This window comes from Mytilus edulis, chromosome 4 (assembly GCF_963676685.1).
Source record: "Mytilus edulis chromosome 4, xbMytEdul2.2, whole genome shotgun sequence".
Classification (NCBI taxonomy): Eukaryota; Metazoa; Mollusca; class Bivalvia; order Mytilida; family Mytilidae; genus Mytilus; species Mytilus edulis.
This window is the reverse complement of record NC_092347.1, coordinates 36070048-36097681: the sequence shown is the minus strand read 5'-3', so window position 1 is coordinate 36097681 and position 27634 is coordinate 36070048. Positions and strand designations below refer to the sequence as shown.

General features: G+C 30.9%; 1 protein-coding gene across 1 annotated transcript; it reads left to right on the top strand.

The window, feature by feature from the left end:
* Window positions 1-10: 10 nt before the first annotated feature.
* LOC139519628 (DNA-directed RNA polymerase III subunit RPC3-like) lies at window positions 11-27634 on the top strand. The gene is made up of 15 exons (XM_071311824.1): window positions 11-204; window positions 3899-4160; window positions 4776-4919; window positions 5978-6060; window positions 6943-7047; window positions 7439-7531; window positions 8577-8657; window positions 9367-9418; window positions 11641-11701; window positions 12512-12578; window positions 22576-22659; window positions 23754-23855; window positions 25561-25610; window positions 26337-26486; window positions 27510-27634. Exons 1-15 carry the CDS (start codon window positions 58-60, stop codon window positions 27619-27621), a joined length of 1593 nt encoding a protein of 530 aa, XP_071167925.1. The 5' UTR covers window positions 11-57; the 3' UTR covers window positions 27622-27634.

The following is a 27634-nucleotide window of genomic DNA, read 5'->3' as shown; positions in this document are numbered from 1 at the left end:
TCTCTGTTTAGCTGGAATCTCTTTTGATTTTACCAACCAATTTAATGACGAAACAGCATGTCACATAATAAAAGTAACCTATGCAAAAGCATATTAAAAGATAATTTTGGAGAAGTAGCAGAAGCAGTTGGATGTCATCTATTGAAGGATAATATCTGTGCACTTAGATACCTTGCATTAAAGAGCAAATTCTCACTAGAACAGGTGCATTACTGATCTAAATAAACTATATATTTTTATAAACATAATTACATAAAATATGATTTTAAACATGATATAAAAAGATGTGGTAAAACAAAATTATTTTATGCTTAACAGCAACAAACAACAACCAGTGAATTATAGGCTCCTGTCTTGGGTAAGGTCTGTTTGCCCTGATTCACTGACATATGTATTCGCTCTAGTACATGTATTTGTAAAGTACCTGCTCGTCCTAATACCGGTTTGCCATTGGCCTGATTTTTCTTTTTTTCTTATTGTTCTCTAGTTGCAAATTTGCATAATTTCAGAGACATATATACAATGTATATGCCTCTGATAATGTTTATTATTTGAACAGAATATGACTTAAATGTTAATTATAACGTGCGTTGTAAAATTCACTGAATATTTCGGTATTGCTGAATCTTATTTATCATTTTCCCTTTGATTTGCATAGTAGAATACATGTACATGAATAAAATGTATTTTTCTTTAAAGTTTTGATATTTGTTAACAAAATATTTCTATTCAGTAAATTATTATATATATATAATGTACAATGTAGTATAACTGAGACCTTAAACACATGTGTTTTAGTCATCTTTGCTAGCCTAGGGTTACAATCCACCCATGTCTCTCTTGTCTGAAGAGGAGGGAAGTGGATTGTAATCCTTGGCTAGTGAAGATGGTGTCAAAGTAGTCTCAGAGTTTAATAATAAACATGATAAATGAATTTGTACTGAAATCCTTTTCATGATTAACAATTTGTACATCATTGCTTTTATTAATTCTAAGCTGACTAGTTTATTAAAAAAATGGTATTATGAACCCAGGCCAAATGGACTCTATTGGCGAACAAACTCAGGGCGAATGGACCTAGGATGAACATGTAATCAGGGCTGTGGCAGGTTAATAATGTTAGTTGGTACGAAACAATCCCCATAACCTGGGACAACATTAGATCAAAATACAATTATAAAAACCAGTGATAAAGGGCTTAATATACATTAACTATATGAGCACCTTGTAAATGTATACAATTAGTGTACATGTAGTTCTTTGCATTAGCCTGCAAAATTTGGGACAGATTGGCAATAAATGTATAAGACTGTTTATTTGCTTTACATAATTAAGTAAAAATAAGGTGATTTATTGCATTATTAAGACTGTTTTAACCTACACCAATTGTTTGGGTTTGTTCGAATCAATTTTCCCAACTAGGAACTTTAAGGGAGATAATTTAAACATTGTTAAATAGTCAAATTTGATAAAGGAATTTAAAGAAATTCAGATTTTTTAACTTGAAGCAAGCTTTAGAAAATAAGTTCTGTGACACCATCTTTTCTATTTAATTTCTTAAGCATATTTTAAAACTTGTCTTCTATTTATTTCAAATTTGCATCTATATACATGATATACAGATATATCATTGTATACACAATACACTTAAAAGTTAAAACACAGAAGATACAGTACAGATCTGAGAGTACCCACAGTGTCTGAAAGCTTGTTCAAAGACAAAAATAACTAATAAAAATCATAAGTCTCAGACTTAAATATCAATCAGTACACATTCAACATTCAATCCATGGATTAAGTGTTTTTAGAACCTTGTTACCAATCAAAGAAGAGCAATGAAGAGCATGGCCTTGTTTGTTTTATTTTTATTTTTTGGAAGAAATTGAACAAGGCACGAGCAGTTTTACTCTACGAAAAAAATAAATTGTTAAGGATTCATAACAGAACATTCATGAAATCATATACATGATATAAGTATTACCCCTGAGCAACAATGGTGCGATATACTTGAGTTAAGGAACTTCATGGATAGCATTTTTAAGCAATTTAAGTTTTTCCTTTTTAGCTCACCTGGCCCGAAGGGCCAAGTGAGCTTTTCTCATCACTTGGCGTCCGTCGTCCGTCGTCGTCCGTCGTCGTTAACTTTTACAAAAATCTTCTCCTCTGAAACTACTGGGCCAAATCAAACCAAACTTGGCCACAATCATCATTGGGGTATCTGGTTTAAAAAATGTGTGGCGTGACCCGGTCAACCAACCAAGATGGCCGCCACGGCTAAAAATAGAACATAGGGGTAAAATGCAGTTTTTGGCTTATAACTCAAAAACCAAAGCATTTAGAGCAAATCTGACATGGGGTAAAAATGTTTATCAGGTCAAGATCTATCTGCCCTGAAATTTTCAGATGAATCGGTCAATCGGTTGTTGGGTTGCTGCCCCTGAATTGGTAATTTTGAAGAAATTTTGCTGTTTTTGGTTATTATCTTGAATATTATTATAGTTAGAGATAAACTGTAAACAGCAATAATGTTCAGCAAAGTAAGATCTACAAATAAGTCAACATGACCAAAATGGTCAGTTGACCCGTTTAGGAGTTATTGCCCTTTATAGTCAATTTTTAACCATTTTTCGTTAATTAAAGTAATCTTTTACAAAAATCTTCTCCTCTGAAACTACTTGGCCAAATTAATCCAAATTTGGCCACAATCATCTTTGGGGTATCTAGTTTAAAAAATGTGTGGCGTGACCTGGTCAACCAACCAAGATGGCCGCCACGGCTAAAAATAGAACAAAGGGGTAAAATGCAGTTTTTGGCTTATAACTCAAAAACCAAAGCATTTTGAGGAAATCTGACATGGGATAAAAATGTTTATCAGGTCAAGATCTATCTGCTCTAAAATTTTCAGATGAATCGGTCAATCGGTTGTTGGGTTGCTGCCCCTGAATTGGTAATTTTGAGGAAATTTTGCTGTTTTTGGTTATTATCTTGAATATTATTATAGATAGAGATAAACTGTAAACAGCAATAATGTTCAGCAAAGTAAGATCTACAAATAAGTCAACATGACCAAAATGGTCAGTTGACCCGTTTAGGAGTTATTGCCCTTTATAGTCAATTTTTAACCATTTTTCGTAAATTAAAGTAATCTTTTACAAAAATCTTCTCCTCTGAAACTACTTGGCCAAATTAATCCAAACTTGGCCACAATTATCTTTGGGGTATCTAGTTTAAAAAATGTGTGGCGTGACCTGGTCAACCAACCAAGATGGCCGCCACCGCTAAAATAGAACATAGGGGTAAAATGCAGTTTTTGGCTTATAACTCAAAAACCAAAGCATTTTGAGGAAATCTGACAGGGGATAAAAATGTTTATCAGGTTAAGAACTATCTGCCCTGAAATTTTCAGATGAATCGGTCAATCGGTTGTTGGGTTGCTGCCCCTGAATTGGTAATTTTGAAGAAATTTTGCTGTTTTTGGTTATTATCTTGAATATTATTATAGCTAGAGAGAAACTGTAAACAGCAATAATGTTCAGCAAAGTAAGATCTACAAATAAGTCAACATGACCTAAATTGTCAATTGACCCCTTAAGGAGTTATTGCCCTTTATAGTCAATTTTTAACAATTTTCATTAATTTGGTAAATTTATGTAAATTTTTACCAAATATAGTTCTCTGTTACTAATGGGCAAAGTTCTTGATAGATATAATTGTAAGAAGCAAAATCGTTCAGTAAAGTAAGAACTTCAAACACATCACCATCACCAAAATACAATTTTGTCATGAATCCATTTGTGTCCTTTGTTTAATATGCACATAGACCAAGGTGAGCGACACAGGCTCTTTAGAGCCTCTAGTTTATCATGTTTATCATGTAGTTGAATTTTTTATTTTGTAGACAAAGAAAGTTTTGTGTGTACTTCTGCAACATAATATTTGTGATTACATAACAGACAGTAAAGGAACTCTAGAATATTTGATAGATTCTGAAATTATATTAAGGAGGATTAGATTTCCAAATTATATATATTGTGCTAAGACATTATACGGGGATGCGGCAGAACTTGTTGCGGAGGAGATTTTACAGAATGGACAGATGTTAATGACACAAGTTGTAAAAAATGTTACTAATAAATTAAATGAAGCCCTAACTAATGCTGGTAGGTACTCTGTGGATAATGTTTAATATCTTGAAAATAATTCATTTTCATAACCTGATATCAATGTAATATTAAAAAAAAAACAATGTTTTTTTATTAATTGAGGTATTTTAATTGAAAAAGCTAGAGCTGTTTATTAAAAAATATATATAAATAAGAATCCTGCTTTGAAAATGTTGTATTAGAGTATAAAGTTGATCTGAATATTTTGTGTGGTAGTTCATAAAAGTATGAGTCTTTAGCTATATATATATATATATATAGGAAGGCATGTCACCTGACCTCACCTGGACACTTTGGTCGAGTGGAACAGGGATGAAACCCAGGATCTCTAACACTAGAGTGTGGAGCCCACAAGACCAACAATGCAGTTGAATGGGTTGATAATATGAAATGGAAAAATTTTCAATTCTTAAAACAAATATCAATTTTATACAATTTTTTGTGGAAATTTTGATGTTGATCTTAATCTTTTCATTTACTTGTAAAAACTTAAACTTTTTCATGTACATGTCGTGAGATGAACCTATCCAGCAAAAATAGAAAGATGATAAATGACTTGATGCATTCAACTAAATTACATTTTTCATTATCATGATTATGTTTATTTAACAGGTCATCCAGAAATAGCCAGCTCATTTGTACAGGAAAAGTTTAACTGTCTGGTCAATACACATTTCTTACAGAGATGTAAAAATAGAACCAATACTAGCAATAGTGAAGACGTCACTGATGATTTATACAAAATACCTGTCACAGGTTTGTGTAGACTTTACTTAATATATATGCAGTTCTATTACAAGTTTGTGAAGACTTTATTAAATAGCTTTTAAATTAATATTTATGCCCCACTTAGGAGCATTATGTTTTTCGTTCTGTGTGTCTGTTTGTCTGTTCATCATTCTGTTGTACCTCAGGTTAAACATTTTGGTCATGATAGTTTTTGATGAAGTTGAAGTCCAATCAACTTGAACTTAGTACACATGTTCCCTAGGATATGATCTTTCTAATTTTAACATGTTTAATGCCAAATAAGCATTTTGGTCCACTGAACATAAAAAATCAATAGTGAGTGAGAGGTATCCGTGTACTGTGGACACATTCTTGTTCTTATTATCAAATCTTCTGTTATCTATAAGCCTGATGATTTCCTAATGATATTCATTAATACTTATTGTCATTTTTTATATGCCTGTTTACCTGATGTATTATGGTATACCGCCTGTACGTCTGTCCCTCTCTGTCTGTCCGCTTGTCTTCAACATGTGGGACATTTACTCAAAAAATGCATGAAACTTTGCGGAACTTAATATCTATTGACATGAGCTCTGTATCGTTTTTTTTTTAAATTTTAGATTTGAGTTTTCTGGATTTTTTTCATTAAAAAAGGGTAATTTTGACCTAAGCTCCATTTCAATTTTCATAAATTTTAGATTTTACGATTGTGAGTTACATGATTTTATTCATTAAAAAAAGGGGGGATTTTCCAGTTTTTGAAGAAGGCTTTGAGTAGTTATCATGAAACTTTGATGACTGGTTTATATCTATTAAGATAACCTCCCTTTAGTTTTTTCGTGATTTCTGATATGACATTGAAAAGTTATTGAACTTTATTCTTTGAAAAAATGACAGGCGTATCATGCATTCATGGCGCAGCTGTTAATTAAGAAATGTGATAACTTAGAGAGAGTCCAATCTATGAAAGTAACATTATGATGAAAAAGTAAAATACAAAAATAAGCCATATATAAGTAAAAATAGAAATTTGAAATGTATGTGTATTTGCTTTATTTGTTTCAATGATTTATTTTGAATAGGTAGTAGAAAAAGAAAACACTCTACAGACAATAATCCAGTATCATTGAAAAAAAGAAGAATTCTTGATTCACCGGAAAAAGAGGTAATTTTATTCTCTGAAAGGTTCATCATAAGTTGTATAGAGTGCAGTAAGGTCCATGCACACAATTTGTCCAAGTATTTTATTGGCTTATCATGAAATGAACATTAAAAAAGGAGATACACAAAATGGCAATTATGACTAGAAGGTAGTTTTTAAAACTACATGTATGTAACAAAAAAATCTATGAAAAATGATAAGGAATATGTTGATCTTATGTGTTTTTTAACAACAAACTAGTTGTTGACATGTCGTGTATGTATTGTGCTTAAAAAAGAGTCTCAGAAACAAAGATTCATAATTATGATAAAGATGATACAGAAATACACAAAACGATGAATACATAATGATTTACATGTGACTTTACAAAAAAAATGGAAAAATAATGTAGATATGTAACCCAACAAAAAGATTTAGTTAAGAGTCAATATCCAGAGTGGTTAATTCTTGAATATATATGCTATTTTACTTGTACTTGAGAAAAATTGTAAATAGTAGATACATTAATCCAATCCAAAAAAAATATTATGTTTTGTATGGAATGGTATTTTGTTTTAGTGGAAGGGAGTCTTTATTGTGGGTTTTTTTTACAAATCAGTGTTTGAAATAAAAATCTCTTGTAGTATAATCTTTAAAATGAACCTTCTTTCTTTAGTAAAACTGATAGAAATAGATAAATTAATGATTGTTCTGTGTTCATAGGTTGGTTAGCCCTGAAAAGTTCTATGGACAAAGAAAGTTAATCATTTATTTGTACTGAAAATAATGATTGTCCTGTTCATATGTTGATTGGCCTTGAAATGTCTATTGACAAAGAAATTAATCATTTATTTGAATCTAAAGTATGATATGTATTCTCAGTTTTAATTTTCTCTTTTCTTTAAGGAACCTGATGATGCTGGAATCTACTGGAAAGCAAACTTTGACAGGTTCCATCAATATATGAGAGATCAACTTATGATAACTGCTATAGCCAGTAAGGTAGATAAGGTTAGTACCAGTCATGCTTTTTAAGTTCTACAAATACACACATTTTCAATTCTTGATGGCTGCTTTACATATTTTAAAGATACTAGTAGACAAATGTCTTAAAATTTTATTTTATTAGGGGTTATACTAATTTAAGTTGGATCTGTACTAAAAAAAAATATATCAAAACAACAGAAATTAGTATCTGTAGAAAAATAAATAAAACATTTCATCTCAAAATTAGCTTCATCTTGAAGGATTGTACATTTCCAGCAAAAGAATTAGTTAAAAGAGTCCAAACAGAAGAAAAATCATGTGTAAATTGGAACAAACAGTAAATGAACAAGAGGAAACTCTAAGAATATATATATACATTAGATATTTATTTAGGGTCTGTATTTTTTTTCCACAGAAGGCTGGAGAAGTTCTAAGAACATTACTACGTGTCTGTGAATTAAAGTCTGACCCATACAGTACTGTTACTAATGCTGTTACATTAACTGAGGTAAGAATATTTCAGATCAAGGAGGCTAAAGGCATACAATTCAGTTACAGGGGAGGTAATGACGTTGCTAATGTAAAATGTTATTTTCACAACGTCAAACTGTGACATATTGGATAAAGAAGCATTTTTCAACTGATTTTTGTCATTTAAATTGATTTAACTTTTAATCAAGTTCATGGATTTTTTTTGAATGACTTTTGGTTTGATTACGTATGAAGATTATTTGTACCAATTTTCATGAAAACATCGATAGTGATCTTTTTTTAATTTGATAAATATACAGCAAAAAATGACATTTTTTTCTACATTCATGAACATTTGATAAATTTTATTTATTTCTAAACAAAATATTTCGTAAATTTATAGGATACTTATATATATATAAAAGAGAAATTATGAATAATTTAACGAAAAACAGCTTCTGTGTTTATCTTTTAAAAAAACAAAAAAGTTATCCATTTCTGTCAGAAGGAAAATACGTTCACAAATCCGAATTTTGAGTAAATGTCTGTAATTTCGACCTCATTTTACTTAAAAAGTAGCACATGAATGTATATTTTTTATTACATATTTGATTTAATCAGGTAGAAAATAGCCTATATGCAAATTTTTATAAAAATTTCTTTTTGGGATCAAAACTGTATCCTATGCCCTTGAAATGTAGAGCCTCCTTTCTTGATGGTCACCTTGCAGTCAGGTTTTGTTAGTGCTGTCTCCCGTATAATTCTTGCCAGGTTTTAATCAAACTAATATTATAGTCTTATACATGTTAAATCAGCTATGTCTTGAAAATCAGTGCTGATCAATTATTTTTAGTTATGCCCCTTGGAAACATTAATTGAATTAAAATTTGCATAGTTAGCGCTCTCATTTGTTCAATTCATGCACACAATTTTTGTGAAGCTTATATCATAGATTTATATTGGCAATGGACAATTTGAAAATCAGTGCAAATAAATAATCTTTAAAAGAGTAGGACATTGCCTTATGAGTGCTCATAAGTGTACAATTTGTATATTTGATAACCTATTTACAATCTATTTAGATATTTAATGCATTACCAAAGGACTTTGGACTTACAAGAAAGTTACTACAGATTTATTTGTCTATGATTAGTGAAGATTCAGTAAGTTAACTCAAAACAATATACCGGTACTGTGAATTCATTAGGCCAACTAAAAAAGTATGTGTGGTTCCAGTTACATCTGAAAAAAAAATTAGGGTAGGTAGGTAGGGATTTTTTTTTATTTTATGTTTTTTTTTACATTGACTCTATGGGAGCAAAATTCTGACTTTAACCGTGCTTAATGAAAAATGACAATAAAATCTTTAGGGTAGGCTATTTTTAAGCCAAAAAAGTAGGGATGGTAGGGTTACTGGAACCACATATATATTTTTATTTGGCCTTAATTTTCATGGGTACCAATTTTTATGAATTAATAAAGATTGTGTTTTTGTAAACATGTGATTCTGTAGTTTTTCAAAGGTTTATAAGCTGACATAAATTTGGACCTAGTTTATCATTAGAATGTGTGGTTTGTGTACACTCATGATATCGTCCTTTTGAATTCAATTATGTCATAAGATGTTTAATTTTAGGATAAGTTACAAGTTTATTTTCACAGAAGTATTTTAAATATTTAAGATTCTTTCTTAGTTAATGAATTATAAAGCATTCACACAGAGTAAGATTTTCATCTTTTTTGGGAGTGCTATCTTTTGAAGATTAATGTTAAAAAGGATAAAAGTTTTCCTGAAAGCTAGATTTTAAAGAAATAACAAAATTGAACAGTTAAATCATTATTAATTATTCTTGATGTATTTTTATTTTGTAGACATGTTTTATAAGTAAAGTTGATGAAAGTGGCGGAGGAATGTATGTTGTCAGTATCCTTTATACGTATATCTTCTTCATACTACAACGATGAATTTTGACATACTAGAATAATGAATTTTTACATACAACAACAAAGAATTTTTACATACTAGAACGATGAATTTTTACATACAACAATAATGAATTTTGACATTTAAAATATAAATTAAAAAATTTAAAAATTCTTGGTTTAGTTAGTAAAAAATTCTTGAATTTTTTGTTTGAAACAATTCAATGTACATCAATTTTACAAAGGGGTTCCCCTTGATTTTTGTAAAATAGATACAAAAATTAGTTAAGGGAAAGGTCTCTGTTGATTGGTTGGTGATGAAAAGGTAAAAGGTTTGATATCTCCAGGAAACAGATTGTGATTTTTTTATGAAGATTTCTGACAGAATCCCATCTGATTTTATTATACAACATAATTATATACACACATGTCAACTGCAATTAGACAAAGTTATGTCTGGATTTGTAGAACTGATAATGCAAACTCATTAAAATTTGTCTTTGAATTCCAAATGGCTTTGTACTGTAGTCATTCTGGCTCGAAAGACAAGACAAATCAAAATCAGAGATCTTTATGGAAATTTCATAGTTTGTTTGGAGATAACTGATTCCAAATCTCAATCTGAAACCATTTTACATGTATTTTAAAACCCATTAAGTAAATGCATTGCAAGTGTACAGACTAAACCCATTAAATTTGATGCCACTGACAAAGACAGAATCTAAGGAACTGTCTTGTTTTGGTGACATAAAGGATGTTAGTTCAACAGAACAATTAAAATACATAGCCAATATAATACAGAGTTAAAATACAATACAAAGCCTTACATTAAAACAGAAACTACTTTTATACATAATCCATAACTTTTTTTTGGGGAAAAGTTGTATCTGGTTAAAGCTAAGGTACGATAAGGCCTGTTTTTGTCCTCCCCCTATTTTCTCAATTTTTTTCAAATTCTGTTTTTGAAAGCTACTTATTATGTTAATATATTTCCTAATGATTGAAGTTTGTTAGGATGAACTTCAAAATGACTAATTTTAGCAACTGGTTGAGGTGAGGGGGGGGGGGGGGGGTAAACTTTCTGTTATTATTAAAATATTGTAATTATTATTCACTTTTCAGGTGTTTTGTACAACATTTTTTTTGTTTTGAAATGCCTGCGCCAATGTGACCCAAGAATATTCGAAAGTCATTAGCACAGTTTTTGCTGTCTAAATCAACGTAATTTTCTCTGGGTCACGTAGGCATGTATATTTAAAGAAAAAATGACCTAAAATTGTAATTTTTCCTTCTTTTGGTGTTATTGATGCCCTTTATCCCCCCTAACCTCACCCATTTTCTAAAAATTAATGGTTTTGAAGTTCAGCCAAACAAACTTCAAACCTAAGGGAATATTTAAACATGTAAAGTAGCTTTTCAAAACAGAATTTGAAAAATGAGGAAATAGGGGGGCCAAAAACAGGCCTTATCGTACCTTGTCCTTTATTTTGAACCTATATATAGAATAACCATACATTGTCTCGAAATATCAATGTTATTTGTACAAGGCTTAGAAACAGGTAGAAAGCGAGGCTGTGCCGAGCATTTCTACCTGTTTCGAGCCGAGTACAAATAACAGATTGATATTTCGAGACAATGTATGGTTATTCTTTATATACTGCAACTCTTATAACTGTTCAAAATGAAGTATTTAGGGTAAAAACCGTCATTCTTTAATTGTGAGCGGACAACGCAAAATTGCCGCGAACCTGTATGTTTTATTGACGTCATAAATAAAACTCTACGGAAACACATTGTCAACGTCATAAACAAGGTGATATACGGTCAGTGACTGTATATCACATATGAATATACGGTCAATGCAATTTGACTGCTCAAATAGCACAGCTGCAGTATATATTAATTTATTAAGTCAGCATTTATTTTATAACATATGAGTTGCGTCTGTTAAAAATAGACCTTATGAATAATTTTTAACATATTTCAAGTTGAAAAAATCTCTATTGAAAGTCTGTAACTGTTTCACAATTCAGCTGTTCAAGAAAATCAATTTAACCGACCAAAATTCATTTGTAATTGTGCATTGAAGTGTTCCAAAATCAATCAAATTTATGTACATGTATACATGCACTCACATAAGGTTGGTTTTCATCCAAGGCATTGCATATAATGATAGATTGGTCAGATGAAAGAAAGCATAGTATTATTCCTTAAGAGAATCAGATATATATAAAGCACTAACTCAAATAGCTACTTCTCATTTGGAATCAGTTGTATTAGAAAGGTAAGATAAAAATAGACGGGGAAGAAACCAAGGGGCATTGAAAATCATATGTCCAATAAAAACAGACATAGCAGAACAAAAAATATTTCAAGAATAAAAACAAATTGAACATACATCATATAGAAAACTATATAAGACTATATTAAAATTCACTTTTGAATAAAAAGAGATATAATGAAATAATGATATTTATATACATATATATAGATATAATGAGTGCTTGAAAATGATAATAGACATTATATCTAAAGTACGCCAATAGATACTGCATTTGTTGCATATGCTAACGTTTAACTTTTTTTCTTAAAATAGAAGTCTCAAGCAGTAAAATATTAAGAAAACAATGACATTTAAAAAAACGTTTTCAAATAGAAAAATTGCTGATATTTTTATTCCTGTACTTGAAACTTAAGTTTGCCTTACCCAAATGTTATAAATCTTATACACAATGCTAACTACCACAAACCACTGATCAAGTTTGAAATTGGGTGGATTCTAGAGTTAAGCTCCATTACAAAAGGAAAAAATGCTGATATTTTTATTTTTATTTCCATTCTCCAACTTAAATTTGTGTCAACCAAATCTTATGAAACTTCACAAAACAATGCTTATTACCACAAAACCTAAATCAAGTACCGGCACAAGTTTGTGTAGCGTTATTTTTACTGTTCTAGAGATGTGTCCCTTTATAAAATTATAACGTTATATGAAAGAGGGTGCATCAATGGATACATTCTCCATTATCTTTGTATAAATCACTGTTCAAAAGCTTCATTTAAATTTAAAATGTATTTATCCCTTCTTTTGCAGGTTTGGATCAAAATGTCTAAGAATATTTAGAGTGCTATTGTTGAAAAAGCATGTAGAACAGAAGCAGGTAAATGTACTTTAAAAAAGTGAAATGTGAAATTTTCAGATTTTGAAGCGCAAAACCTGGTTGCAACTTGTTATTTTTATGTTTTTTCTAGTAAGTGGTTCTGGTTTTCCTTAATTATAAAATTTAGGCAAAGGTCAATATGGTCAAATTAGTGAAAAAATTAGCTTGCAAAAATTAAATATTATTATAACTGAGTTTCATACATCTTTGCTAGCTAATTATATAAAATATATAGGTTCATACCTATAGAATCTTTTTCACCCTTGTCAGATTAAGTCAGAATTTGTGATCCATGAGATATTGGAGAGTAGAAGGTATGACCATAACCCTTGACTAGTGAAGATGAGTTTTACATGAATGGCATCATTTATTTCAATCATGTTCTTTGTAAAAAAATAATATTTATTAGTCATTTATTTTTATGACTAACACACCCTGTAGAACGCCACATGCGGGGTGTCGGCTATGTTTGACATGGGGTGGCAATTTTGAAGCGACGAAAAAGTAACAAGGTAAGTTCAAGCATCAAAATTTCTTATTTTAGAACTCTCAGTACCATATAATGTATTGCACGGAAGGAATGGCAACATAATCTATTTCCTGAAAGCAGAAGCAGTCGTTTTCAGTGCTCAGTTTTCTCAAACACCTCGCCCTAGTTTTCCGTGTTGCAGATTTTGAGGCTTTATATGCAAATTTCGGTATAAAAAACTACTTTACACAGCTACCCTCCGTATCATTTATATAGAATTGTATTCCTCTCATTGACTTATACCAAATACCAGTTACTTAGTTAAAATTAATTGGTTTTAAAACTGTTATTCATCAAAATATAAAGTGTCGCTCGGGGTGTCAGATTTTGCGTCGCAAGGGGTAGAGGCTTGTCATAAAATATACATATTTGCATGTAAATTAGTCTTCATATGATACATTTTTTTTCAAACACATCTACTTTACCATGACGAAACAAGGATTTTTCATTTTGCCTATTTTGGTCTTATAAAATATATGCTTTTGATTTCATTCACATCTACTTTACCATGACAAAATAGGGGTTTTTCATTTTGCCTGTTTTTGTTCTTATAAAACATGTGCTTTTGATTTCATGGATTCATAGTAAAAAAGGGCATCATATAATATCATATCATATCATATCATAGTCAGATTAGTCTTTCAAAGTAGATATGATATGATTTTTTTTTGTTACACATCTATCATATCATATCTACTTTGAAGGTCTACTCTGACTATGGTTTGATATGATATGATATAATAGATGTGTAACACAAAACGGATAGTTCTAGCTAGGCGATTACGAACGAAATAACTGTCTTGAATCATTTTTTCTTGTAAACCTGTTCCGTTGTATATTTGTGTACAAGTCGTTGTTTTCTCATTGACAATTGTAGTATCATCGTCTTCGGGATTACTTGAAGTTGTGTTGTCATTCGCTGGAAAAGATGCCGGTGAGTGTTTCATTGGAGAGAGTGTTCTAATTCTTTTAGGAGTGATGGATTTTTGCGGCGTGCACGAGTGATTTTTAGATGAACCTGGTAATGAACTATGATGCATTTTGGCTGGTGGAGGCTTCAGGCATATCTTATATTGAGGACTATTTTGTGATTTTCTACCATGTTTTGGTTTATTGAGCCATAGCCTTGACTTTTTTACCATGATAGCGACTGAAAAGGAAGAGAAATCGTTTACCAGCTTGAAAACTTAATATTTTGAGCCATTTTTTTTTACTATGAATGAAATCAAAAGCACATGTTTTATAAGACCAAAAACAGGCAAAATGAAAAATCCTTATTTTGTCATGGTTAAGTAGATGTGTTTGAAATAAAATGTATCATATGAAGACTAATTTACATGCAAATATGTATATTTTATGACAAGCCTCTACCCCTTGCGATGCAGAATCTGACACCCCGAGCGACACTTTATATTTTGATGAATAACAGTTTTAAAACCAATTAATTTTAACTAAGAAACTGGTATTTGGTATAAGTCAATGAAAGGAATACAATTCTATATAAATGATACGGAGAGTAGCTGTGTAAAGTAGTTTTTTATACCGAAATTTGCATATAAAGCTTCAAAATCTGCAACACGGAAAACTAGGGCGAGGTGTTTGAGAAAACTGAGCACTGAAAACGACTGCTTCTTCTTTCAGGAAATAGATTATGTTGCGGTTCTTTCCGTGCAATACATTATATGGTACTGAGAGTTCTAAAAATAAGAAATTTTGATGATTGAACTTATCTTGTTACTTTTTCGTCGCTTCAAAATTGCCACCCCATGTCAAACATAGCCGACACCCCGCATGTGGCGTTCTACACAGTGTAACAGCAAGGCTTAAATTAAAATATCTTATTGACTATTGAGTTGACCTTCTATGACTGTATAAGCGATGTAAACATAAACACAGATATAAATGGATTAAGCAACTCTTGCAATTGAATTTTTATAGGTTTGTTAAATTTTGTATTATAGATTTAAACGCGATCCGTAACTTTGGGTCCTTTCCGGAAATGATTTAAAGTCTAGGTCAATTACTCATTTCAAGTTCGGTTTTTCTTAGCTTCCTGTCAAGCGTTCATGTGACCATTTAATGATAAAGCACATGGAAATTGTTTACAGGTATCCATGAAGTCACGGAGGAGTACTTTATGCTGTCGTCTCGTGTCAATTTTAAGACAAATAACAAACAAAAAAGTTTATTAGTAAACTGTTTATACAGATTCAGGCACATGTAATGATGTGTGATGATATCATTGACGATGATGCAGCGGATATTCATAACTGACACGATAACCATTCTGTCTCAAACAAACGGGTACAGAATCTGTGGAGCCTGACTTTATGGAACCAATTTCAGTGGTTAAATAATTCGACAGCAGCTTGAAGTATGGCATATTTTCTACAAATCGTTGTGAAGACGATGATGATGAAACCACTCATCCGTGACTTAATCTTCATGGATATCTGTAAACACGCCTGTACGGAGGAAGGGCTCATTTGAAATGTTAATGGATATAGATCATGCCAAATCAATAAGAAGCAACCCTAACTACATAAAGATGTAGAGAAAATGAATGGTTAGCTTGAAAAATAAATATACTATCTCTATATTAAATCTATCTTCGATTGCAATGAGTATGCTCCTTTAGGATAAGGGGGGCTGCCCCACACATTGCAATTATTCTCTTTCTTACAATATTAGATATACCAAAACTGTGTGGCCTATGTGAATTCAATTAAAACATGTCCTTAGGAGCTATGCTGCCAAATTTTTTTTATGCATTAAAAACATTTTAGTACAGACCATTTACTTTTAATGGGGTGCTATGGATTTCACCCCAAACTTTAGATTTCTTTGGTTTTCATTAAAGCCTGGCAAAAATATAACCTTATCACATATAATTAAATTTTGTTAGAAATATGAAAACAGTCGAATGTCTTAATATTTTTTTTTTTCAAGTTGCCTGTTTTTCAATTGAGGAAGATTCAATGGTTATTTTTTTTTTATTAAAAATACACTCTTTAATACATTGTCTTATAAATCTTTAATATCTACATTTTTCTGATGAAAATACTCTACTCATGAAAACATTCTAGTCGAGAAGCATACATGTCTGAATATATTTCTTTAAAACAGTTCTAGTCATAATGACATTCCTTGTTTATAAGTGTTCCAGTATTTAATAATTATACCATATTTTATGTCATAAATTGGATAATGACACTATGTTAAAGTTTCAGTTTTGGTTAAGATTTTTATCTGAAAATGCCTGTTCATTTGATGTTGGTTTTCAGCATGTCCAGCGTTTGTTGTTTTAAAATGTTTTTTTTTCTTCACAAGAAACTTGGTTTAGTGTAACTGCTTGTTTAAACTTTATTTTGGCTGATAAAATAAAATATTTTTCCTACCTACCGACCCTTTAGTCTGAAGGTACAGTCGGAAAACTGCAAACAAACATATTTTTAAGGTTGGCCCAAAATAAGAATTTTCAATTAATATGCAACATTTTTACCTCACCTGGCCTAAAAGGCCAAGTGAGCATTTCTCATCACTTGGCATCATTCGTCCGTTGTCGTTAACTTTTACAAAAATCTTCTCCTCTGAAACTACTGGGCCAAATTTAACCAAACTTGGCCACAATCATCATTCGGGTATCTAGTTTCAAAAATGTGTCCGTTGACCCAGCCAGCCAACCAAGATGGCCGCCATGGCTAAAAATAGAACATAGGGGTAAAATGTAGATTTTGGCTTATAACTCAGAAACCAAAGCATTTGAGCAAATCTGACATGGGGGTTAAATTGTTTATCAAGTCGAGATTTATCTGCCCTAAAATTTTGAGACAAATCGGACAACTGGTTTTTGGGTTGCTCCCCCTGAATTGGCAATTTTAAGGAAATTTTGCTGTTTTTGGTTATTATCTTGAATATTATTATAGATAGAGATAAACTGTAAACAGCAATAATGTTCAGCAAAGTAAGATCTATAAATAAGTCAACATGACTAAAATGGTCAGTTGACCCCTTAAGGAGTTATTGCCGTTTACAGTCTATTTTTAACAATTTTCATAAACTTTGTAATTTTTGTTAATTTTTAACAAAATATTTCCCTCTGTAACTAATGGGCCAAGTTCATTATAGAAAGAGATAATTGTATGTAGCAAGAATGTTCAGTAAAGTAAGATTTACAAACACATCACCATCACCAAAACACAATTTTGTCATCAACCCATCTGTGTCTTTTGTTTAATATTCACATAAACCTAGGTGAGCGACACAGGATCTTAAGAGCCTCTAGTTTCTGGTTAGAGCTGCTTTAACTTAGATATAAATATTAAAGGGGCACTAGCTGCCAAATTCATGTTAACCGATTTGACTCAAATTCTCATATTTTACTTATAACAATGTAAAACATTTTTTCCAAACTATCAAAAATATCAAATATACAATTTACAGAACATGGTCTCAATAAGATGTTGCTTCGTTTGGTGTGAAATTTAGCCAAGACGCTATCTTATTGACTATTGAGTTGACCTTCTATGACTGTATAAGCGATGTAAACATAAACACAGATATAAATAGATTAAGCAACTCTTGCAATTGAATTTTTATAGGTTTGTTAAATTTTGTATTATAGATTAAAAATTTATGTTAATCAGTGTTTTTACCTTTATAAGAATAATTTTGTGTGGATCGAATCAGTTAATCAAACTATTTACCTTTGTTTCACTTTCAATGTTGACATTCTTTTCCTTTAGGCTTAAATTAAAATATTGTTTGTTTGCAGTTTGCAGTTTGCTTGAAAATCTTCCCGACTGTGAAAATTTTATTGCTTTAAATTTGAAGAAATTTTTTTAATAAGTACTTCTATTGACGCGATCCGGAACTTTGGGTCCTTTACGGAAATGATTTAAAGTCTGGGTCAATTACGCATTTCAAGTTCGGTTTTTCTTAGCTTCCTGTCAAGCGTTCATGTGACCCACCATTTAATGATAAAGCACATGGAAATTGTTTACAGGGAAAACGGTACTATTTATTCTGCCATTGGCGACAATGTTAACATTTTCTAAATTTACCACTTTTTAAGATAAAAACCTGGATAAAACAGTTATATGTTGTGTTAGTACTTTATTACTCTGTTTTAAAAATTAAAGCCAAATAGTATCATGACCAACTTCCAACGGAGCTTGTTTATGTTATCCATGCCCACCGTCATTTTGCACCAAATTTATGAAATTTTGCAAGTCTTTTCGAATAATTCTCTAGAAAATATTTCAATAGGTTTTAAAATTTATATTGTAAATATACACACTGCAGTTATTCATAGATAAATAAAAAATATATTGTACCCTTACATCCAATCACAGCGCTCCTAATTTGACTTCCTTCACCTGCCTTGGGTACACAAAAGGCCAACCTAATGCTGGGAAAATTAAATACTACCGTTTTCCCTATACTGTGACATAAAGATATAAAGAATTCTTATGACATTATTAATGCAATACTGGGCTATTGTGAAAACCTTGGCTATAATAAATACTTGTATGTCCCCAGTACTTAAAGAAACATAGATCATTTTATATCCCCACCCCTACATGCTGGTTTACCTCATTCTCTACTTCTTTCAGAAAAGCCTTAATAAACAACCTGTATCCAATCATATCTTATCTTATTTAAAAAGAATGACAAATAGTTCCATTTAAACAGATAAAATGGACAGTTCCATTCAATTTGTATTCATTTTATCAAAAATTTACAAGAAATGCACAAATTCAAGATTTTTCATACTAATCTCCATTCCATGCTTTAGTATATGCCATATTGTGGTTAAAATTTTTAAAGCTTGTTATAAAATCTATTATTCTGTCTCGAGATGATGAAAACAAAGATATTAGACACTTTAAACATTAAATATACATGCACTCAGCTGTAAAGTTGCCTTTGTTGCCTGTATTAATCAATGAAAAAGCTAAATTATGTCCCTTGGGAGTATTAATTACCAACAAAAGTCCTTTCAAACAGTAGGAAATGAAAAATTATTTATGTCTGATATAATAAAAGAAAGAAACTACAAAATGAAGCACTTTTGAAATATTTGCTGCATGCATTATCAAGAATGTGAACAATTCTTTACACAGGAGAGTATAAATTCTATGTAAATTTAGCCTCAAGTGGGCCTCTTTTTTCTTAGATGAACAATTCTAACACTGAAAATGCTTTCAATGTGACCAAATATTGCCTAATTCCATAAACAGTACAAACTAAACCAGACAATTTCCCATTTTAATAGATAATGTTTACAGAAATACCCATGTTATACATTTAGGGAATTACGCAGCAAAAAAGGCAAACATTACAGTAAAAAATATTTGTCGCGACTTGAATTCTGGTGTTTCCAATTGAAAAAATCATTGCGAAAGGTGAAATCAAATACAAAAGAACTATAATATGGTGCATTTTACTCAATATAGTTAATATTGACATCCTAGAATAAAGTTTTATATCATTACCAATCAATTTGACTTATCATGATGACTCTGCACTTTTCTCAACACAGTATTGTTCTCAGTGAAAAATTTCTATTCTTTGTGATAAAAATCAAATGTACTAATCAAAAGCTTCAAAATAGTATACAAGAATTGAAGTTTGAGTGACTTTGATTTCCCTTGCTATCTTCAGTATAGGGAAAACGGTACTATTTATTCTGCCATTGGTGACAATGTTAACATTTTCTAAATTTACCACTTTTTAAGATAAAAACCTGGATAAAACAGTTATATGTTGTGTTAGTACTTTATTACTCTGTTTTAAAAATTAAAGCCAAATAGTATCATGACCAACTTCCAACGGAGCTTGTTTATGTTATCCATGCCCACCGTCATTTTGCACCAAATTTATGAAATTTTGCAAGTCTTTTCGAATAATTCTCTAGAAAATATTTCAATAGGTTTTAAAATTTATATTGTAAATATACACACTGCAGTTATTCATAGATAAATAAAAAATATATTGTACCCTTACATCCAATCACAGCGCTCCTAATTTGACTTCCTTCACCTGCCTTGGGTACACAAAAGGCCAACCTAATGCTGGGAAAATTAAATACTACCGTTTTCCCTACAGGTATCCATGAAGTCATGGAGGAGTACTTTATGCTGTCGTCTCGTGTCAATTTTAAGACAAATAACAAACAAAAAAGTTTATTAGTAAACTGTTTATACAGATTCAGGCACATGTAATGATGTGTGATGATATCATTGACGATGATGCAGTGGATATTCATAACTGACACGATAACCATTCTGTCTCAAACAAACGGGTACAGAATCTGTGGAGCCTGACTTTATGGAACCAATTTCAGTGGTTAAATAATTCGACAGCAGCTTGAAGTATGGCATATTTTCTACAAATCGTTGTGAAGACGATGAAGATGAAACCACTCATCCGTGACTTAATCTTCATGGATATCTGTAAACACGCCTGTACGGAGGAAGGGCTCATTTGAAATGTTAATGGATATAGATAATGCCAAATCAATAAGAAGCAACCCTAACTACATAAAGATGTAGAGAAAATGAATGGTTAGCTTGAAAAATAAATATACTATCTCTATATTAAATCTATCTTCGATTGCAATGAGTATGCTCCTTTAGGATAAGGGGGGCTGCCCCACACATTGCAATTATTCTCTTTCTTACAATATTAGATATACCCAAACTGTGTGGCCTATGTGAATTCAATTAAAACATGTCCTTAGGAGCTATGCTGCCAAATTTTTTTTATGCATTAAAAACATTTCAGTACAGACCATTTACTTTTAATGGGGTGCTATGGATTTCACCCCAAACTTTAGATTTCTTTGGTTTTCATTAAAGCCTGGCAAAAATATAACCTTATCACATATAATTAAATATTGTTAGAAATATGAAAACAGTCGAATGTCTTAATACTTTTTTTTTTCAAGTTGCCTGTTTTTCAATTGAGGAAGATTCAATGGTTATTTTTTTTTAATTAAAAATACACTCTTTAATACATTGTCTTATAAATCTTTAATATCTACATTTTTCTGATGAAAATACTCTACTCATGAAAACATTCTTGTCGAGAAGCATACATGTCTGAATATATTTCTTTAAAACAGTTCTAGTCATAATGACATTCCTTGTTTATAAGTGTTCCAGTATTTAATAATTATACCATATTTTATGTCATAAATTGGATAATGACACTATGTTAAAGTTTCAGTTTTGGTTAAGATTTTTATCTGAAAATGCCTGTTCATTTGATGTTGGTTTTCAGTATGTCCAGCGTTTGTTGTTTTAAAATGTTTTTTTTTCTTCACAAGAAACTTGGTTTAGTGTAACTGCTTGTTTAAACTTTATTTTGGCTGATAAAATAAAATATTTTTCCTACCTACCGACCCTTTAGTCTGAAGGTACAGTCGGAAAACTGCAAACAAACATATTTTTAAGGTTGGCCTTAAATACCCGTACACAGACAATGCATGCATTATTCTATCACTTTCTACTGGGTTAAATTAGAGTTCACATGAATATGGATTTAATGAGGTTGACTTATTCACTTGCAAGTGAATAACTCATTATCATGTTTATTAGCTTAATTTGACAAAATTGAACCATTTTAGCTGATAAAAGCAAATTATTATTTCACTTGGGCGAAGTGAGCTTTTCTCATCACTTGGCGTCTGTCGTCGTTAACTTTTACAAAAATCTTCTCCTCTGAAACTACTGGGCCAAATTAATCCAAACTTGGCCACAATCATCTTTGAGGTATCTAGTTTAATAAATGTGTCTGATGACCCGGCCAACCAACCAAGATGGCCGCCATTGCTAAAAATAGAACATAGGGGTAAAATGCAGTATTTGGCTTATTACTCAAAAACCAAAGCATTTAGATCAAATTGATGAGGTTTAATTGTTAATCAGGTCATGATCTATCTGCCCTGAAATTTTCAGATGGATCGTACACACCGTTGTTGGGTTGCTGCCCCTGAATTGGTAATTTTAAGGAAATTTTGCTGTTTTTGGTTATTATCTTGAATGTTATTATAGATAGAGATAAACTGTAAACAGCTATAATATACAGCAAAGTAAGACCTAAGAATAAGTCAACATGACCAAAATGGTCAATCGACCCCCTAAGGAGTTATTGTCCTTTAGAGTCAATTTTTAACAATTGTCATAAAATTTGTAAATTTTTACTAATATTTTCCACTGAAACTACTGGGCCAAGTTCATTATAGACAGAGATAATTGTAAGCAGCAAGAATGTTCAGTAAAGTAAGATCTACAAACACATCACCATCACCAAAACACAATTTTGTCTTGAATCCATCTGTGTCCTTTGTTTAATATTCACATAGACCAAGGTGAGCAACACAGGCTCTTTAGAGCCTCTAGTTTATATATCTCGTAGCTAGTGCCCCTTTAATGTACATACATTTTTTTTTTTTTATTTTAGATTGAAGATTTTGCAATGATCTCAGCAAAAGAAGCTAAGGAACTGTTGTATAATATGTTTTCCCAGAAATTTATAACCACATCAGTAAGTTTGAAAAATAGGAAGCTATTAGTATTAGAAATATGGATAACTGTCTATAAACTTAACTCTGCGTAAAGAAGAAAATGCTGAAGTTGAACTATTTTATTGCGACATTAGACATAAATGAGGAGTCTTTTATTAACTGGTCATATAATGGGTCAATCTCAATATAAATAGGCCTCAAAAGTGAGGGAAAAAAAAAATTTCAAAAGAAAATCGCTTCTCCAAGTTTTTTGGCATACTGCTATCTGAAAAGATTGACTGAGCTGAACAATGAGTGCTGTTTTAAAATGCAAATGACAGACCATACAGTAAATAAAGAACTCTTTAATTCTTTTCAAAGAGCTGAATTTACGTACATTTTAGTTGGGTGTATATTGCACATATCATGAATTTTGCAATGATGAACTACAAAGCTAATGTAGGCCTTGATCCATGTGAATTTAGTTTGACTTAAAATATGGTCATTGAGCTTATAAAATGCATGCTAATATTAGGCTTACCACAAAATACTGTAAATTCAGAAATTATTGCTTGCATTTGTTATTGCGATTTTGTCATTTAAGACTTAAATGCAATTTGAATTTTTGCGATATTGAGGAAAATCCTGTTTAATTCATATAAAAAATTTCAAATTGCGAGTTTAAATTATTTCAATTATAACCCTGATGCATTTTTCACATTATTAGAAAAAACATCGCATTAATGTCTGAATTTCCAGTACATAGTTTTACGTTCATTTTACATACAATTGCCTGAAAGAATTGTACAAGAAACTGCAACAGTATTTGAGATTTCTGATATTTCAGATAATTTAATCCATTGACATATTATCTAAGAAAAAATATCTTCTCGGAAGAAGTGAGAATTTCTTGAAAATATGCGAATTCAATCCTTCTACCGTGTCTACTAAGTAACAGTTCGTTCCATAACATTGCACAAAATATCATTATGTAGTTGACAAAATTCCCTGATATAAAACTGCACATGTATATGTATATCAATGTGCATTCATATTGGTTACGATTTATTGTATACTTTATTTTCACATACACATTGAAGTATGAATTTGTTGATAATGTATTGCTTACTTTCAGGAGATAGCGAAAACTCCAGATCATGCTCCTTCTAGAACATTCTATCTGTTTAAAGTAGATATACATAAACTGGCTCAGCATGTACTAGAAAGATCTTATAAGGTATGTAAATAAGATATGAGTTAAATGTTCAAAACTATTTCTTACGCTTTAGCTCACCTAAAGGGCCAAAGGGCCAAGTGAGCTTTTTTCATCACAATTATATTGTTCCTTTCGTCTGTTAAATTACAAAAATCTTCTTTGAAACTATTTGGCTACAATCATCATTATGTTATCTTGTTTTTAAAATGTCTCCAATGACCTTGCCTGCAGACCAGCATGGCTTAAAATAGATCATAAGGGGTAAATTGCAGATTTATCTTTAAAAACCCTATAAATAGAGACAATCTGACTAAAGTGCAGAAATATATAGAATGTTGAGTTCTACCTAATGTCAATTTACCGTAATTCGCCTTGTTAATTTAGCACTGGTAAATTTTCCGCACCTGTGGATTTTAGGAAAACTTTTCTTACTTGTTGAATATATGTAGTGAAACTCCAGTTATTTCAAAGGTTGTGTGATTGTTTACGGTATTTTCAACATCACTTAGAAATTGAAGATGCTTGTAAATGATTGTAAATGAACGCTTTATAAGTCTTAAAATCACAGGAAAACAATTGTAAAAATTGTGGTGTTGACATAAACAAGAAACAGAATAGAACGTGTAAATCTCAAACATAAATACAAACATAAACAATGTATACAGTTAAAGTGTGCAGAAACAAACAATGTATACAGTTAGAGTGTGCAGAAAATCTGCACTTATAGATATCACTTAAGAATACAACTTTGAAATTAAAACAGTCGCTTCCTTTAGTGAAATACTGTGAAATATATTCATCACATTAGTGTTTGAAGAACCTTCAGCTAAAACAAAACACATGCAGCAGTATGAAACACCAAAACAGATCAAATAACAAATCATGTTTTGTAGTTTTTCAGACTGTTATGCATAAACTGGTGTCCAGGTGACTTCTTCATTTTTTTCAAAGTCTTGTGAACGTGAGGGATTGTGCCTGATAGACATACTGTTTCAATCAGTTTGATTGAGGTCTGGAACTGGCATGTCAGTAACTGCTAGTAGTCTGTTTATGTTTTTATGTCATTTTGTTTATTATCTTTTGTTACCTCTTCTGATATAGGACTTGGACTTCTCTTGAACTGAATTTTACTGTACTTATTGTAATGTGTTTACTAATCTTTATTGGCTAAAGGTATAGAGGGGGGAGGTTGTTGACATCTCAAAAAACATGTTTAACCCAGTCGCCTTTTTGGGCCTATCCCAAGTCAGGAGCCTCTGGACTTTGTTAGTCTTGTATTATTTTTAATTATGGTTTCTTGTGTATTATTTGGAGTTTAGTATGACGTCCATTATCACTGAACTAGTATAGATATTTGTTGAGGGGGCCAGCTAAAGGACGCCTCATGGTGCAGGAGTTTCTCGCTGCATTGAAGACCTATTGGTGACCTTCTGCTGTTGTCTGTTCTATGGTTGGGTTGTTGCCCCTGTTACACATTCCCTAATTCCATTCTCAATTTTATTGAATTTAAAGTGATGCAATGCTGGCAAAAGGAAGAAGAAATTTGTAATGAAATATTTGATTTTGATATGTATCTGTTAATATTCTATTTTGTAATAAAAATTTCATATTAATATGGTTTAGGTAAATTATTATTTTGAAAAGTAATTATATATAATGAGGATACCCTCTACAATTTCAATAACAAACATGATGAGAAACAGTTTATGTTTTAATTTTTTTGCAGGCAATGTATAATGCAACGTTAAGAAAAGATAATGAATTGACGGAACATAGGTTGGTTTATAATGGTTATATAGATCTTTATAAAGAAGTAGCAAATTATTCCTTTATTCATTTCAACATTATAAATGTTACTCTTATATAAACCACAAGTCAAAGTAAATAGTATTGACCATCTTAGATCGGTTGTACTTAGAATTGTCAAAGTTAAATCAGCATCTTTTGCATGAAGTGAAATTAGGTCGAGAAAAAAAACACAATTATCTACATTTTTTGTTTACGATTCTGATTTACCTGTAAAAGAAATGAGTACTTTGTGTGAAAAACAACATAAAACAATTTTCAGGACATTAATATGTAGACTTGTGTTTTTTACACATTTGCATGGGCTATTTTAAACAATTATAAATTTCTAAGGCAGACAATGCAAAAAACTTCTTGGCACATTGTGAAACAAGCTTTAAAGCTGATGTTTTACCATAGTCAGTGTGGAGGAACAACAATAATCTATAGTTATTTGGTGGATGTTTTATTTTTTCTGTTTAAATGTAGAACATTATTTGAAAAGTTCAACAAAACAGATATTTCTTTTAAAATGGTGTGCAGAATTTTTGTTTATATCTAAAAACTTTTTGTTCTCATCTTACAAAATTGGAAGCAATGAAAATAAACAAAATCACAGTATATGATTTATATATATGTATGTACACATATTTTCTGTGAATATTGTGCCATATCTCATTTAAAAGATATACCTTTTAACCTGAAATACATTTACAGGCGGTTGCTAGATAAACAAGAGAGGGTAGATGCAATAATAGCCTCCATTGATCAGGCAGGAGGAGATGATACACAGAAAGATGAAATAGAACAGACCATAACACCCACAGAGAGGGATCAGATAGATACAGTTAAAAGGACAGTTCAAATGTAGGCATATACCTCATTAGAATCTACACTATCAGATATTTCAAACTAGGAAAAAAGAAGCTAATGTTTTGTTCTGAGTTGGGTTTTTTCCTGCCTGATACAGATGATACAGAATTTGAATTATTCTGTAACGTTTCTTCTTTAATCTACTTTGTTTACAAATCTGTATCATGTTTTATCTTACCTCCTATAGATTTACGGGGATATGATTGGTTAAAGGACTACATGTAGTGACTATATATATATTTGGTATGGAGTGTCCTAAAAATATGGGGTTATTTACCATATAGGGTCAGTTACGTATAATACTACATCTAATTTCTGGAGAAAAAAAACAGTCTATACATCAGTATCTACTACTCTTAACTGTCAAATACATATTTAAAATTAAACTCCATATTTTGATAAACCAATACTTGGATATTATTGACCAAGACATTTTGCCTTTGTATTTTAGACATTACATAGAAATAAATTAGTCTTTTAAATTTCAATTTTCAGAAACTTCCCTTGTAGCTATTTTGCCTTTTTCACCTTGTTTGTCCTTTTGCTTGTAAGTTTGTCGATTTATGGGACAATATGAAATAGAACAGACAATAAAAGAGTGAGAATATTGGCAAAAAAAATAATGTAAACAGATAAATGAGCAAACAATAGAAATAATAGAGAAAAATAGGGTGATGAAGTATGAAGAATAACTGTGCAAAATAAAAGAAGATGGTTATTATTCTGATTACAGAAATGTACCATGTACAGAATAAACAAATCACCAAATTACATGAAAATTTAATAATACAATCATTTCATTAGAATTTTACAGAATTTTTTTTATTTTTAAGATGATGAAAATTAACCTATAAATTTAAAAAGAATCTAAAATTCCGGACCCCCACACCAAAACCCTCATTACTCCCAGAGGGTTGACATTAAATGGTTTAAGATAAATTATTCTAGTATTAACTGTCTTTTTTATTCCTATAATTATTTGTTAATACCATTCATATATTTTTTCTTTTTTTACAGGTTGGAAACTAGTGAGATACAGATTGATGATACTATGTTTGTACTAGAAATGTACTTATTTTATGCCAATCAAGACAGACTTTTAAAATGTACACAGAAGAAGAAAAAATAAATATATGATCTGC

Coding starts and splice junctions, on each gene's coding strand:
- LOC139519628 (XM_071311824.1), top strand. CDS start 58: ATGTCACATAATAAAAGTAACCTATGCAAAAGCATATTAAAAGATAAT. Junction 11,702..12,511: donor GAATCAGTTGTATTAGAAAG/GTAAGATAAAAA, acceptor CTTCTTTTGCAG/GTTTGGATCAAAATGTCTAA. Junction 26,487..27,509: donor GTTAAAAGGACAGTTCAAAT/GTAGGCATATAC, acceptor CTTTTTTTACAG/GTTGGAAACTAGTGAGATAC.